The sequence below is a fragment of the Panthera leo genome, chromosome D1 (genome assembly GCF_018350215.1).
Source record: "Panthera leo isolate Ple1 chromosome D1, P.leo_Ple1_pat1.1, whole genome shotgun sequence".
Taxonomy (NCBI): domain Eukaryota; kingdom Metazoa; phylum Chordata; class Mammalia; order Carnivora; family Felidae; genus Panthera; species Panthera leo.
The window spans coordinates 30,775,040-30,791,629 of record NC_056688.1 but is presented as its reverse complement, the minus strand read 5'-3'; the positions used below and the strand labels follow the sequence as shown (position 1 = coordinate 30,791,629).

Genomic DNA, 16,590 nt, shown 5'->3' with positions numbered 1-16,590 from the left:
TTAGTTGCTAAGCAATATCTCAGTTGGAACTGAGTTGTCTCACAGAAGAGTGGTGATTTTAGGAACCCAGTTTTACTCTTCTCTTCCCTTGCTAGATGCAGATCCTTCTGATTAAGGTTGAGATTTATGCCAAAGCAAAGAGTGTTGTTCATTATTGGCTACTTGCATCTTTCCAGAGAGTGTTTTTGCTAATTACCTTCTGTTTTTAAATGTTTCCAGATTATGGTTGGGATGCTGTTGATACTTAATTTTTAATCATAGTGTGTTCTTTTTCAAGATGTTTTGGTTATTCTGGGTCCCTTTTATTTCCATGTGAATTGTAGGAGTTACATGTCAATTTCTGCCCAAAAAAAGGTTTCTACGATTTTGATAGTTACTGCACTGAATTTATAGATCAATTTGGGGAGTATTGCCATCTTAACAACATTACGTCTTCTGATCCATGAACACAGGATGTCTTTCCATTTAGGTCTTCTCTAATTTGTTTCAATGACATTTTATACTTATCAACGTACACTTACTTGGTTAAACTTATACCTAAGTATTTTATTCTTTCCCGTGCTATTGTAGATGAAATTGTTTTCTCAATTTCATTTTCAGATTGTTTACTGGTAGTGTGTAGAAGTACAATTTATCTACTTATTTATTATTTAAGTATAGTCAATATACAATGTTATGTTAATTTCATGTGTACAATATAGTGTTTGGATAAGTCTGTATGAAAAGTCTACCTTATGCTATGCTCACCATAAGTGAGGCTATCATCTGTCACCACTCAATGGTGTCACAATACCATTGAGTATATTCCCTGTGCTGTGCATTTTATCCCCATAACTTACTCATTCTGTAACTGGAAGCCTGTACCTTCCACTTCCCCTCACCCATTTTGCCCATCTCCCAACCCCTCTCCCCTTTACCAACTACCAGTTTGTTTTCTGTGTTTATGGGTTGTTTCAGCTTTTTTTGTTTGTTTTGTGTTTAGTTTTCACTTATATGTGAAATCATACGATATTTGTCTGACATTTCTTTTTTATTTTTTTGTTTTTAACATTTATTGATTTTTGAGAGACAGAGACAGTGTGAGCAGGGAAGGGCAGAGAGAGAGGGAGACACAGAATCTGAAGCAGGCTCCAGGCTCCAAGCTGTCAGCACAGAGCCCAACCCGGGTCTCGAACTCACAGACCACGAGTTCATGACCTAAGCCAAAGTCAGACACTTAACCCACTGAGCCACCCAGGCTCCCCGTTGTCTGACTTATTTCATTTAGCACATACCCTCTAGGTCCATGTGTGTTGTTGCAAAAGGCAAGATTTCATTCTTTGTTATAGCTGAGTAGTATTCCATTACTTCCATCTCACATCTTCTTTATCCATTCATCTATTGATGGAATCTTAGATTCCTTCCATGTCTTGACTATTGTAAATAATGCTGCAGTGAACATAGGGGTGCATTTATATTTTTGATTTAGTGTTTTTCTTTAGATAGATACCCAGTAGTGGAATTACTGGATTGTAGGGTATGTCAATTTTTAATTTTATGAGGAACTTCTGTGCTATTTCCTTTCCATGGTGGCTGTACCAACATTACCACCAATAGTGCATGAGGATTCCTTTCTCTCCACATCCTCACCAACATTTGTCATTTCTTGTCTTTTTGATTTTAGTCATTCTGGCAGGTGTGAGGTTATATCTCATTGTGGTTTTAATTTGCATTTCCCTGATGATTAGTATTTTTGAACTTCTTTTCATGTGCCTGTTGGTTATTTGTATGTCCTTTTTGGAAAACTGTCTATTCAGGTCTTCTGCCTTTTTTAAATCAGAAAAGTACAGTTGATTTTTTATTACTGATCTCATACCCTGCAACTTTGCTGAACTCATTTATTGTTACTAATAAAATTTTCTATATATAAGATCATGTTGCTTGTAAGTAGACATGATTTTACTTCTTTTCCAGTTTGGGTGCCTTTTATTTCTTTTTCTTCCCTAATTGCCCTGGTTAGGTCCTCCAGTATAGTACTGAGCAGAAGTCAGGAGGTGGACATCTTGTCTTGTTCCTGATCTCAGAAGGAAAACTTTCAGTATTTTGTCCTTAAGTATATGATATTTACTGTGATTGTTGTAAGAATCACCTTTATGAGATTGTTTTTCCTAGTTTGTTGAGTGTTTTATTATGAAAGGATATTAGATTTTATTATTTGCTTTTTTTGTATCTGTGGGATGGTCTTGTGGTTCTTTATTCCAATAATAGAATGTATTATGTTGATAGATTTTCATGTTAAACTAGTTTTGCATTTCCTTGATGATAGTGTATAACCTTTTTATGTGTTGTCAGATTTTGTTAGCTAATATTTTATTGAAGATTTTGCATCTGTATTCATAAGGGACATTCTTTTTTTGATATGCCTTTGTCTGGCCTGGGTTTCAGGATACCAGTCTCATAGAATGAGTTGGGTAGTGTTCTTGCCTTTTTTATATTTTGGAGGTATGTGAAGAACTGGTTGTTCTTCTGCCTTAAATTTTTGGTAGAATTCAATAATGAAGTCATGTAGGCATGCAGTTTGCTTGGAAAGATTTTTGTTTGCAGAATCTGTAGTGATATGTCTTCTTTCATGTCTGATTGATAATTTGTATTCCTTTTGTTGTTGTTTTCATCCCTGTAGATAGAGGTTTATTAATTGCATTGATCATTTCAAAGAACCACTTTTGATGTTATTGATTATACTCTATTCTTTGTCCATTTCTTATTTCAGTGATTTTGGTCTTTTATTGCCTTCCATCTTACTTTGGTTTAATTTGCTTTTATTCTGATTTCTTAAGGTGGTTGCTTAGATCTTTGTTCTCACTTACTTCTCTTATCTGGCAAATTTCCCTATGTACAGCTTTATCTGCACCCTGCAAATTCTGATGATTTGTTTTCATTATCATTGAAGCGAAAGCAGTTTTCTGATTTTTCTTGTGATTTCTCCTTACACCTCTGAGTTATTTAATAGTGTATCCAATTTCCAAATATTTGAGGACTATCCTGAAATGTTATTACAGGGCTTAGGGGTACTGACCTCTCGCGCAGTCAAAAATCCCTGTGTAACTCTTGACTCCCCATAACTTAACTAATAGCTTACTGTTGACCAGAAGTCTTACCAATAACATAAACAGTCAATTAACACATATTATTGTGTATTTATTTTATACTGTTTTCTTACAGTAAGCTAGAGAAAAGAAAATGTTATTAAGAAAATCATAAAGAAAACACATTACAGTACTATACTGTATCGGTACCATAAGTTTACATTCTTTCTTTACAAGATGAATTGTCTTGCTGTGAGTACCTATATCAGTGTTGTCTTATGGGATACAAAACACTTTAGGTGTTATATGTATTATTAACATTAGACAAAAAAATAAAAAGGTAACATGAAAAAGGAATTCATATTTATTTATAGGTATAACGATTCATGCATTGATAAGCAGCAAAATGATTGCTTTATGGTAGTGTAGTATAAGATTAGTTCATGGGAGCCTAGGCTATACACTAATGAATGAATCATTATGAAGTTTTTATGGCATACGGTATTACAGCTGTATTCATAATGCTGCATTGGAAACATTGTTACATTAAAAAAAAAAAAACCACCTGTGATGATAGGCTGATACACAGTTTCTTCAGTTACCAGAGAAAAAGAGATACTATATGGTAATGTAACTCTTTGAAAGTGAAGTTCTTTTTTTTTTTTTTTTAAGTTTATTTATTTATTTTGAGAGAGAGAGTGAGAGAGCACATGGGGGACCAGGGGGAGGGACGGAGAGAGAGAGAACAAATCCCAAGCAGGCTCTGCACCGACAGTGTGTTAGCCCAATGTAGGACTCAAACTCACAAACCATGAGATCATGACACGAGCTGAGATCAAAAGTTGGATGCTTAACCAACTGAGTCACCTAGGCTCCCCTGAAACTAAAGTTCTTTTTAAAGTTTATTTATTTTGAGAGAGAGCGAGAGAGCAGGAGAGGGACAGGGAGAGAGGGAGAGAGAGAATCCCAAGCAGGCCCTGCACTGTCAGTGTGGAGCTTGACATGGGGCTGAAACTCCCAAACCATGAGATCATGACCTGAACCAAAATCAAGAGTTGGATGCTGAACCAACTGAGCCACCCAGGTGCCCCTAAAGTTCTAAAACAGTAAGAAAATTAACATATTGTTAATTTTATGTTAAATATCACTCACCTTATGCCTATGTAAGAATAGGCTGTCCACTTCTACTCAAATCTTGCACATGGTGTCCTACACCGTGAATACTTAGGTAATGATGATGAGAACACAGAAACACCTTGTATAGTTCTTGCTATACACTTATTAGATGTTCACACGAAGATAACACATGCACAGCAGATAAGATCACTGACTGTACAGCATGATGATTATTTGTTATTCATTAAGTGGAAGTGGACCATCAGAAAGGTCTTCATCGTCGTCTTCATGTTGAGTAGGCTGAGGAGGAGGAGGAGAACGAGCTGGGGTTGGTCTCGCTCTCTCAGAGGTGGAAAGAGAGGTACACACAGGGTCATTTCACAGAAAGACATTGTAATTTGTCTGAATTTCTGCTTTTTCATTTCTCTAAAAATGTTTCTGTATGGTACCAATCCTTTATCCATCATTTGTTGTAGTTTCAGTGCCCATATCATAGAAGAGTCCATGTAATAAAAGAAAGGAGTGAAAAGCAGTCTTAAATGATCAGAACCCTTCTGCTAGATTGTCTAACATTGATTTGTTTTCTGGCACTTTTTTTTTTTTTTAATGTTTATTTATTTTGATAGAGACAACATGAGCAGAATAGAGGCAGAGAGAGAGAGAGAGGGAGAGACAGAATCCCAAGTAAGCTCTGCACTATTGGTGCAGAGCCCGAAGCAGGGCTTCATCCCACGAACCATGAGATCATGACCTGAGATGAAATCAAAAGTCAGACACCTAACTGACTGGAGCTACCCAGGCACCCCTGTTAGTGTCTTCTTTCTCATTGTCTGGCACTGATTCAGAGGCACATCATCTTCTGTTCATTCCTGTGGTGTTGGGCCTGTTAGCTCTTGAATTTCTCCAAGATCTATATCTTGAACCCCCTCCCCCCCCCACACACACACATTTTTTTGCCATATCCACAGTCTCTTTCATGATTTCCTTGATTGGCTCTGTCATAAGTCCTGTGAAGTCATACACAAAATGTGGACACAGTTTTCTCCAGCAGGAATTTATTGTTTGGAGCTGGATGGCTTTCATGGCTTCTTCCATAACAACAGTGGCATCTTCAGTGGTGTAATCCTTCTAGACTTCGATGATGTGCCCTCTGTCAGGATTGTCTTCCATAGGGTTGACAGTCCTTTCCATGGAGTACCGTGTGTAATGAATCTTAAAAGTCTTTATGACTCCCTATCTAGAGATTGTATTAGAGATGTGTCTGGGGGCAAGTAGATCCCTGCCTTTTGTCTTGAACTCATGGGGTTCTGGGTGGCCAAGGGCTTTGTCCAGTATCAAAAGAACTTTAAAAGGCAGTCATTTATTGGCAGGGTACTTCCTGACTTCAGGGACAAAGCATCAATGGAACCAATCCAAAAAATGGGTTCTCATTATCTAGGCCTTCTTGTTTTACAACCAAAGGACTGTCAACTAGTGTTTATCTTTTCCCTTCAACGCTCTAGGGTTAGCAGCTATATAGAAAAGTGCAGTCTTGATCATAAACCTGACTGCATTTGCACAAAACAGTAGAGCTAACCTATCCCTTCCTACCTTAAATCCTGGTGTTTGCTTCTCTCCCTCAACTAATAAATGTCCTTTGGGATGTTTTTCTCCAGAATCAGGCACTTTTGTCTGCATTAAAAACTTGTTCAGGCAGATGTCCTTTCTTCTCAGTGATTTTCTTAAAGGTGTCCGGGAACTTGTCTGCTTGCCTTTTGGTTGGTGGAAGCTGTTTCTCCTGTTATCATGACATTTTTTTAAGCCAAATCTCTTTCTAAAGTTATCAAACCATCCTTTGCTGACATTAAATTCTCTTACTTTAGATCCTTCACCTTCCTTTTGCTTTAAGTTGTCATATAATGACTTTGCTTTTTCTTGAATCATACAGGTATAGCTTTCTAATAACAATCCTGCACCCACATAAAGCTGCACTTTCTTTTCTTTTCTTTTCTTTTTTTTTTTAATGTTTATTTTGAGAAAGAGAGAGAGCACAAGCAGGGGGGGTGTGGAGAGGGAGAGAGACGGAGAATCCGAAGCAGGCTCTGTGCTGTCAGTGCAGGAGAGAGACAGAATCTGAAGTCAGGCTGCTCCTTGTAATGTCATGAATTCTCTTTGTTTCTTGTGAGCACTTCACTAGTGGCACTTCATATGGGCTCCATGGTGTTGTTCACAGTTTGCAGCACTGGACTAAACACAGTGAAAAATACTCAAAAACTGCAAGAGATCACTTTTTCCTGCAATACACAGTTTACTGTAGAGACAATCTGCTTATACTGAGATGATTAGCATCAAATGGTGTTAAGTGGGTACCCACAGTATTCAAGCTCATTGCAATATGAATGGGAGGTGGCTATAAAATTATGATAGTAGTACAGTAGCTGTATGCCATTATAACTTAACACTGCATTTTTATGTTTATATTTCTCTCAACCATGCATTCCACCACATACAGCCTGTAAGTGTTGTGTGTGTAAGTTTTGATAAACTTTAACTTTTATGATAGATTTGTGTGTATTTCATGGTAGTAAATTATAAAACAGACTAGTGTCTACATATATTCAATGCATAATGACATCCTTTTTTAAAAATTCTTTTTATTTTTGGGACACCTGGGTGACTTAATCGGTTAAGCATCCAGCTCTTGGTTTTGGCTCAGTTCATGTGTGATCACGTGGTTTCAAGAGTTTGGGGCCCGCGTCAGGCTCTGCACTGGCAGCGTGGAGCTTGCTTCGGATTGTCTCTCTCTCCCTCTCTCTCCCTCTCTCTCCCTCTCTCTCTCTCTCTCTCTGCCCTTCCCCCACTTGCACTCTCTGTCTTTCTCAAATACGTAAACTTAAAAAAAAAAAAAAAAGACAAATCTAACCCACTTTTATTCTTTATGAATAGGCAGTGTAGCCAATCAAGTATTCCACCAGGTGATGTTTGACAAATGTATTCAGATTCTAAAGAAGAGTTGGCCTCAGGAATCTAACTTGAATCGGAAAAGAAAGAAAGAACAGCCTAAGAACACTGAGGCTAATCCAAGAGGAAATAGGAAAAGAGGAAAGCCACCCAGGAAAGAAGATATTGAGGTAAGAAGTAAGTAGAATAATAAAATGTATCTGTACGAACACATGATTGTGATATAAGTGTTAACTTTATATTAAAATATGGTTTCAAGCATTGTGATTATAACCAAATGATCCTAAAGCATCATCAGGTTTCCAGTGTGACTTTAAGTTGCTTCTCAGGCTTCATTTACTGCTGAGAATATATATCTCTACCTTTTCATCTTTCCAGCCTCCCCATAATCTCTCCCCAGCCTTGTTCCCAGGTATGCTTGACAATATCTGAACATGTATATTTGCACATCATCTGTTGTCATCAGAGAGGATGGTTGAAGTATCCTAAGGACTCATGTCCATAAGAGCATAATGGAATAACATTAATTCCAAATTCTTGTGTGCTGACTAGGTAGAGAAAACTTCCAAGAAACATAAGAATTCCCATTGACACAAAAACGCAGAGCTCAAAACTACTGTACAGTCATCTGGCCCAATGATTTACTGTTCTGGCTGTGGAAACAGAGCAGTTAAGGGACCCGATCAGGGTCCCATAACCTCAGAAGCTCAGCAACCACCTGGAGTTTAACAGACTTGATCTGAGTACATTGAAAACCATTGGACAAAGTGTTAGGCATTACTATGCAGTCACCTATATATTGCTTTATAATCTAGGTGGATGAACTAGAAGAACAGGAAGATGAGGAAAGTATTTGCTTTTCTGCCCGAGACCTTTGTCAAATTCGAAATGCCATCTTTCACCTGTTGAAGAATTTTTTACGGCTTCTGTCCAAGTTTTCCCTGAAAGAAAAGCCACAGTGTATACAGAATTGTATAGAAGTAAGTGAGAATTCCAAAAATCCTTGGGGCAACCTCAGAAGGGCAGAGATGATGGCTAATACTTAATGAATAGGAATAATCAGGCCTCTTCTTTGTTCTATTTTCTAGGTCTTTGTTGCATTAACTAATTTTGAACCAGTTCTTCATGAATTTCATGTTACACAGGCCAGGTGAGGCTCTCATTCTTCCAATGCTGAAATTTAAATGTAATGTAATAAATTTTGATCTCACAGAAGTATAAATGCTATTTTATCCTAATTGGCACATAGGTAGAGTTTATTCATTTGGATGTGGTTGATTATAGGGTTAGTGAATATTCCAAGTAAAATCATATCCGTTAACTAATCTTCTGTCTTTTTCTTTAGAAGCCTTAACCAAGCAAAGTACATACCAGAACTGGCCTATCATGGATTGTATTTGCTATGCTCCCCAATTCATGGAGAGGGAGATAAGGTAAAGGAGACAAGGACTTAATTTAGTTCCTAGTTGAATTGAAAGAATCTGAATCATAATGGAAAACCATTGGCAGCATTTGATGTGATGCCATTTTAACTAGGTCATTTTCGCGACTCTGTATCATGTGTAGCATAAAAAGCATCACCACTTCTATTTGCTGCCTATTCTTCATAACCAAACTGATATTCAAATACTTGGAGGCCATGGCAAATTATTGTTAGGTTTCATACATAAAAAATGGTTCCAGTGTAGATTAGGTAGGAAGAACACTGAACAGGGTGTTATATTTAGAGAAATAGTTACCAGGTTGTTCTGAAAAGACTAGACAGTCATGGAATTTTCAAGTTTTCCTTGGCAATGCTTGGCAAGTTTCATGTGCACTTCAGTATTTCTAAAATGTTTATATCATTTTAGTTGAGAATTCTACAGAAATATTACTAGTTATCATTCCTGGTTAGTATTCATATGTGGATTTTGCCCTTTGAGCTGCCTTATCAGTATCACTATCTAAACATTGGAGTCAAGGATGTTTTAGCATTATGGTGTTAATACACTTGTATATCATTAATAAAACAAGATCATGCCAAAAATGTGATAGACTGAAGTCATATGACTTTTGGTGGCTGTGCTACACATAATTTCTAGGACGAGTTACATGGTGGTTAATAAGAAGGTTTGAGGCTCTCGGGCCAGGTTTTGTACACCTGTGTTTCAATTCTGGCTCCACCCTGTCTAGCTGTGTATTCTTGTATGAGGTACTCAGCCTTTCCAAAGCCTCAATCTTCTTAGGTGTGTCAGGAGGAGTAAATGAAAGAATGCCCTTCAGATGCGGAACATAATGCTTGTTGTTTAGAAAATGTGCTATATTTTATCATTTATTATACCGTTATCATTTCTGTGTTTAAAGTATGGCTGTGTTAGAACTCACATGAATGTTTTCAATTTCCATGCTCTTGATAAAATTGGAAAGATTAGCTGGATTGGGAAATTTATGCCTTTAGGTCCACAGTGCCTCTAAAGATGTAGGATTTTTTTAATTGTGAAAGTATTGACTTGATGTTAGACAATGTCGGGTTCAGCCAGACTTTTAATCACTTGACTTTGGGCAGTTCACCTTTGGAATCTCTTTTATTAGGTGTAAAGTGGAAATAATAATACATATGAAGTAGGAATGCCTTGCTTACCTCCTGCAGTTTTTGTGAGGTTTAAGATCAAATATAGTAAAATCTAGTAATACATATGAACTTAACACAATGCCTGCCACATATTTGGTTTTCAGTACATGTTTTATTTACAGAATGAATGAATTGGTTAGGTGAGTAAATTATATGAGAAATGTTGGAAGGTGCAATGTAAACTTCAGGAAAATTCAAGTGTAAAGTATTCTTGTTTCTGTAAGAGATTCTGTGAGAGATTATCAATAGCATTTTTTTGCCGTTTAGAAGTGACAATTAATTCTCTATTTGCCCTAATTTCAGGGCTGCAGTTTGAGAGGGTGAGGAGAGAAACTAAATGATACTCCTGTCATTATCTATAAGCAGTGTTTTCATACTGTTTTCATCATGTGTTGATTGAATACTTGGTAATTATCCAAGAAACATTTCCAGTGGTCACCCAAAAGCTGTCTTAATCTGCCTTATCTTCTTGGAATGGTTTACTGTGGTCTGCATGTCTATCTTTGAGGCCCTTGAATTCTCAGTCATGCCTTAAATAGAATTTTCTTCTCTTCCAGGTTATAGGTTGTGTTTTCCATCAAATGCTAAATGTGATATTAATGGTAGAAGCAGGCGAAGGAGCCCATCGTGCTCCCCTTACTGTTACATCACCAGTGATCAACAGTAGAAACCAGGCAGTGCAGTTCATCAGGTGAAGCACACATAGCTTGGCATTTTACTCTCTTTATCACTCTCCCTTAAGTCTTCTGGGCCCTGTATTACCGAGGTTACTGACACCTATGGAAACTAACAGATTTCTGTCCTGTTGTGCTTTTGGGATCAAAGTAAAGTACCTCAGAGCTCCTGTGGTTCATGTGGTCTGGGTCACTGTTGGTAGCCTTTGCACTGGGGCTTTGTTGAGGGGTACAGAATCTAATTCATGGGCTAGCACCAGCCTCCAGCTTGATTCCCACCAGCCTGTAAGGCCAGGCACTGAGCAATGACAGTTACTTCTTTTATGTTTTTTTTTTTTGTTTTTTTTTTTTAATTTTTTTTTTCAACGTTTTTTATTTTTTATTTTTGGGACAGAGAGAGACAGAGCATGAACAGGGGAGGGGCAGAGAGAGAGGGAGACACAGAATCGGAAACAGGCTCCAGGCTCCGAGCCATCAGCCCAGAGCCTGACGCGGGGCTCAAACTCACGGACCGCGAGATCGTGACCTGGCTGAAGTTGGACGCTTAACCGACTGCGCCACCCAGGCGCCCCAACTTCTTTTATGTTTTATCATTGCCTCAGTGTTTGCCTCTCTTACAGGTCTGTCTTGTTTTTCCCTTTTCTATTTCTGTCTTCTCTGTGTCTCTTTCTTTTTGTTCCTTTGCACTTTTTCTTGTTTCTTCTCACTTTTCCATCCCCCCTCCCCCTACAAGCAGTACTTCCTAAAGGGAAGAATTAAGTCGATTTTTACTTCTCTAGTAATAATTGATAGAGCAGTTTTCTCTCATGAATCACTTAGCTTCACCTAAAAACTTCTGTGTCTCAGCTTTATTGGAGAAAACATATTTGCTATGTCATTGGCTTTTCTTTCCCTCCTTCATTGAATATTTGGCATGCAATGTGGAGGGAGTGGAATGAAGTGGTAAGTATATGAGAGTGTGTATATGCCTGCCGGTATTCAAGGAATGCAGTGTTGTTGGAGATATGGGGTGTGGTTGGTGGAATCCAGGTATAGGCTGTCACGTGATCATTGTGCAACTATCTCTCGCTAGGTGTATTTTTATTTTATTTTGACTACAGATTTTTTAAACATTAAGTACATAAGATACTTTTGGTTTATAATGTCTCCAAGTTCAGTAGTATACATCCAGTGGTACAGATAAACTTAGCATAAAGATGGGTCACATCTGGGCATTATGTAATCTTGGGTTAAAGTTTGGCAGGTACTGTTACAAATCCAATGAAATAGTAGCATTTCACTGAACTACCACACGGTGGTGCTGTGTCTTAATCTATTATTTACCCTGAAAGGATATACTGTATTTCAGTATTAATGTGAAATTCAATAAATAGTCAAAAGAGTCATTCAAAAATTACAAATTTGCTCCTCTCTGACTGTAGTTGTCTGCTCGGCACCAGCTCTCTAAAACCATACATGGGACGTGGTGAATGGTTTTCTGCTGTGACACTCTGTATTCTTTATTCACTGAGGCAATGTTTGCAATACAGGGTAAATATTTTCAGTATTCAGGCTTTCTAAAATATAGGGGTCATGGTGTTTGAGAACAGAGTCAAAGAAAAATTGCTATTTTATATAGTCATAGGTGTATTGTAAACAATGTGGTTTTTATTTATTTTTTAATAGCTCACTTGTGGATGAACTAAAGGAGAATATATTCCCAGTCCTTCGTATCTTACTCCAGCACATCTGTGCCAAGGTACCATTTGCTTTAATAGTACTAGTAATAATAATAATGAAAGGGCATCTGGGTGGCTCAGTTGGTTAAGTATCCAACAATTGATTTTTGCTCAGGTCATGATCTCACAGTTTGTGAGTTTGAGTCTTGCGTCAGGCCCTGTGCTGATGGCACGGAGCCTGCTTGAGATTCTCTCTCCTTCTCTGCCACTCCCCTGCATGCACTCTCTCTCAAATATAAATAAATAAATATTTTAAAAAAAGATTCTCCAAAAAAAAAATAATAATGATAAAAATATATGTGTGAAGGTAAATATCTGTGTTTGGTTTTTTGTTTGTTTTTTTAATAAGTTTTTTTAAGTTTATTTATTTATGTTGAGAGAGCACACAGGCAAGCAAAGGAGGGGCAGAGAGAGTGGGAGAGAGAGAGAATCCCAAGCGGGCTCCGTGGTGTCAGTGCAGAGCCTAATGCGGGGCTTGAACCCACAAACTGTGAGATCATGACCTGAGCTGAAACCAAGAGTCAGACACTTAACCAACTGAGCCACCCAGTGCCCCATGTGTTTGTGTATATATTTGTTTTGGGGAAGAGTCTGTTATCGTTACTGAGAGTAGTTTTATTTAATATTTTCACTACATGTTCCCACGACAGAGTATTCTATTTTGGGTGAAAAACCCTTTTTATTTTGGAAAATTTCACACATATAAATAGAATAGAGTGATGTGTACCCATATTCAACAATTTTATGGCATTAATACACCTATAAGGTATAACTTCCCCAAAACGTATGAACACTAGGGGGTTTTTTTTGAAGCAAATTCTGTCATAACCATTGATAACTTAAATATTTCCTATGTGTCTCTAGAGGGTAAGAACTCTTTAAAAACATAACCACAAAATACACCACACACCAAAGAAAATATATAATAATTTCTTAATATCATCAAATATCCAATGTTCAAATTTTTATGATTATCCCTTAAATTTCTATAGCAGTTTAGACAGAGGATTCTTACCTTGAACCCAGTACATTGTACTGGAGGTCCATAAACTCTCTGAAATTATGTGCTAAATTTGCATTCCTGAGGAGAGGGCTCATCAGTTTCCTATAGGTTAGTTTTCAAAGGTGTCCAAAACCTAAAATTTGTTAGTAATTCCTATAACATTTAAAGATTCACCAAATAGTTATATTCACTAATTTTCCACTTATGTCACAACATGTGTCTCAGTTGTCCTACAGGTAGATATTGGCTGAATGGCCTCTCACTGTTTATGTTTCAGGTGATTGACAAATCAGAGTACCGGACCTATGCAGCCCAGTCCCTGGTCCAGCTGCTCAGCAAACTTCCCAGTAGGGAATATGCTACATTCATTGCTTGGCTTTACAGATATTCACGAAGTTCCAAGGTAGGAGATACGTCTGCATAAAATCTCGGTTCCTGACTCAGCAACCTCCTGACAGCCAGATCTGAATATGCAAGGAATCCTTTGGTATTCATTCCTGTCTGATGGAGATTTTTATGATTTTGTTTTATCAGATCCCACACAGGGTTTTTACTCTGGATGTTGTCTTAGCTCTGTTGGAACTGCCTGAAAGAGCAGTAGATAACACTCTCTCCTTGGAGCATCAGAAGATCATAAAGCATAAGTTCTTGGTGCAGGAAATTATATTTGACCGTTGTGTAGACAAAGCACCAACCGTCCGCAGCAAGGCACTGTCCAGTTTTGCACACTGCCTGGAGGTGTCTGTTACCACTGCATCAGAGAGCATCCTGGAATTTCTGATTAACAGTAAGTGTGGTGACAGTTGTGACAGGGAGCCTGTCTTGTGCTTGTGGAGAAACTGGACTGTAAGGGAATCATTCTTTGTTGTTGCAAAAGTAATAGATACAATATGATATACTATTAACCTCATAAACCTGTATCAGTATATTTTATGTGAATAACTTTTTAAACATAGTCATACCTTGGAGATACTCTGGGTTTGGTTTCAGGCCACCCACAATGAAGTGTACATTGCAATAAAGCAAGTCAAATGAATTTTTTGGTTTCCCAGTGCATACAAAAGCTATGTTTACACTACACTGTTGTCTATTAAGTGGTACTAGCATTATGCCTTAAAAAAGTACATATCATAATTTAAAAGTACTTTATTGTTAGGGCACCTGGCTGGCTCAGTTGCTAGAGCACGTGACTCTTGATCTTGGGATTGTAAGTTCGAGCCCCACATTGGGTGGAGAGATTACTTAAAAATAAAATCTAAAAAAAACCCCAAAAACCTTTATTGCTAAAAATGCTAACCATCATGTGAGCTTTTAACAAGTTGTAATCTCTTTGCTGGTGGAGGCTCTTGCCTCTGTGTTGGTGGTTGCTGAAGGGTGGTTGGCTTTGGCAATTTTTTAAAGTAAGACTGAAGTTTGCCTCATCAATTGACTCTTCGCAAATGATTTGTCTGTAGCATGTAGTGCTGTTTGATAGCATTTTAGCCACAGTAGAACTTCTTCCAAAATTGGAGTCCATCCTCTCAAACCCTGCTGCTGCTTTACCAACTAAGTTTATGTGATATTCTAAATCCTTTGTTGTCAAAGCTCTTTCACCAGGAGTAGATCCCATCTCAAGAAACCTCTTTCTTTGCTTGTCTGTAGGAAGGAGCTGTTCATCTGTTCCAGGTTTTATCATGAGATGGCAGCAACACAGTCACATCTTCGAGCTCCACTTCTGATTCTGTTTCTCTTGATATTTTCACATCTGCAGTCAGAACACATACACCATGTATTAAGTTTGCTGTGTTGTATGGGTATGGTTCATGGTACCCGAAAACAATTATAATAGTAAAGTCAAAGATCACTAATCACAGATCACCATAAATATGAAAAAGTTTTAAATATTGTGAGAATTACCAAAACATGGCACAGACACAAAGTAAGCAAATACTGTTGGAAAAATGGCACCCATAGACTTGTATGATGTATGGTTACCACAGACTCAATTTAAGTGTAGTTTCTGTGAAGCACAATAAAGGGAAGTGTGATAAAACAATGTATGCCTGTAGACAAGACTGATACATTTGAGAGGTCTTTTAAAGTATTTTAGATATTCATGTTTTAGAGGTGAGATTGTTGGCTGCCTATACACTACTTTGCATTGTTGGGTAATGGCTGTATTGTGCCTAGTATCCATTTCAAATGCATATAGAGGAGAACATTATTAATTGTCAGCAGTTTGGAATCTGTCTTGTGTTTAGGCCTAATTATCTTGATTTTGATTACTTTGAATATTTACTTGGGGATTATGATACTATGACATTTTTCCCTCTTATGTGTCTGCTTATTTTTAGGTCCTGCAGTTTCAAGAGCAGACAGCCACCCTGGTACCTTACTGAGAAATTCAGCAGGTAATGGGTCAATATATTTTCCAATATTGAATAATTGTCTTTTTATTTAAAGGACTTGCTGGGTATTTGACATGCTTTTTTCTGTCTCCATATTTACCTATTTTAATATTGAACTTTTTTTCTTTTTCAAGGAAATCAAAATTCATTTCAGTAATATGTAATTTAAATGTGTAATATGTCAGGCTTATATTATTAAGAGGTATAACAATTTCTTACCTCAATGACTGAGCCTTTTTTAAAATTTATTATTTTTAAGCTTTTCCCTATCAGAGGCAAACACTTAACCCTTCTGGAAGCTCAGGAGTGATCAGTATAGACAACAGTGGTGAAACTGATGGATCTGGGGGTATGTCAGATTTTATCATTGTCAGATGAATGAATAATAACTGTTGGATTTCAACAACTGTAAGTAGAGTCTAAAAAACTTAGAATTTTTTTCTGACTAATTTATCCTGAAGAATTGGGACATCTTTCTTTCTTCTTAAGAAAGGAATAATTTTTATTTTATTATATCTTTAATTGATATCCTTGCATTCTGTTTCATCTTAAGGTAAAGAACAAGCTATGTTCCACTTAGGACGTACTGAACCTCAGTATTTCTGTAATACTTAAGAGAATATTAGCAAATATTTTATTTATTAAAGACAATTGTGAACTCTTGGGATTGCTGACCAAAAAGGGACCAGCTACTAGAGAAAGTGCAGCACAGATTAAATTTGTGTTTGTAGAAAAGTCATCACAAAAAAAAGGGAAAAGATGAAGAATATTATTCTACCCAGTCTTGTTCCTGTTTTTAATTTCTTGTACTTTTTTCACTATGTCATCTTGACTCTGATTAAGGCAACCCAGAGTTCACCTTTAATATATGATAGGGAACTGTAAATCCAAGCTCCCACTGAAAATGACAATTCAGAATTTAGATTATAATTTCTCTTCATTAATAGTATGAACCATATTTACTACATGGAATGGTTGTGGGGGTCCTCTCTCCCATGGACTCCAGCACAGGATTCTGAATACGAGGGATGCCTGATCTCCTTCATTGACTTACTGAACCCCGAGTAATCTGGATA

General features: G+C 37.3%; 1 protein-coding gene across 2 annotated transcripts in view; it reads left to right on the top strand.

The window, feature by feature from the left end:
- Positions 1 to 16,590, top strand: part of NCAPD3 (non-SMC condensin II complex subunit D3) — a 65,302-nt gene that overhangs the window by 5,578 nt on the left and 43,134 nt on the right. For both annotated transcript variants that reach the window (XM_042906095.1, XM_042906094.1), the window contains exons 5-14: positions 7,107 to 7,291; positions 7,937 to 8,101; positions 8,210 to 8,271; positions 8,467 to 8,554; positions 10,290 to 10,423; positions 12,072 to 12,144; positions 13,405 to 13,530; positions 13,662 to 13,914; positions 15,461 to 15,517; positions 15,774 to 15,863. In XM_042906095.1, coding sequence (XP_042762029.1) covers positions 7,107 to 7,291; positions 7,937 to 8,101; positions 8,210 to 8,271; positions 8,467 to 8,554; positions 10,290 to 10,423; positions 12,072 to 12,144; positions 13,405 to 13,530; positions 13,662 to 13,914; positions 15,461 to 15,517; positions 15,774 to 15,863 — 1,233 coding nt within the window. The remainder of the gene's footprint in view (positions 1 to 7,106; positions 7,292 to 7,936; positions 8,102 to 8,209; positions 8,272 to 8,466; positions 8,555 to 10,289; positions 10,424 to 12,071; positions 12,145 to 13,404; positions 13,531 to 13,661; positions 13,915 to 15,460; positions 15,518 to 15,773; positions 15,864 to 16,590) is intronic.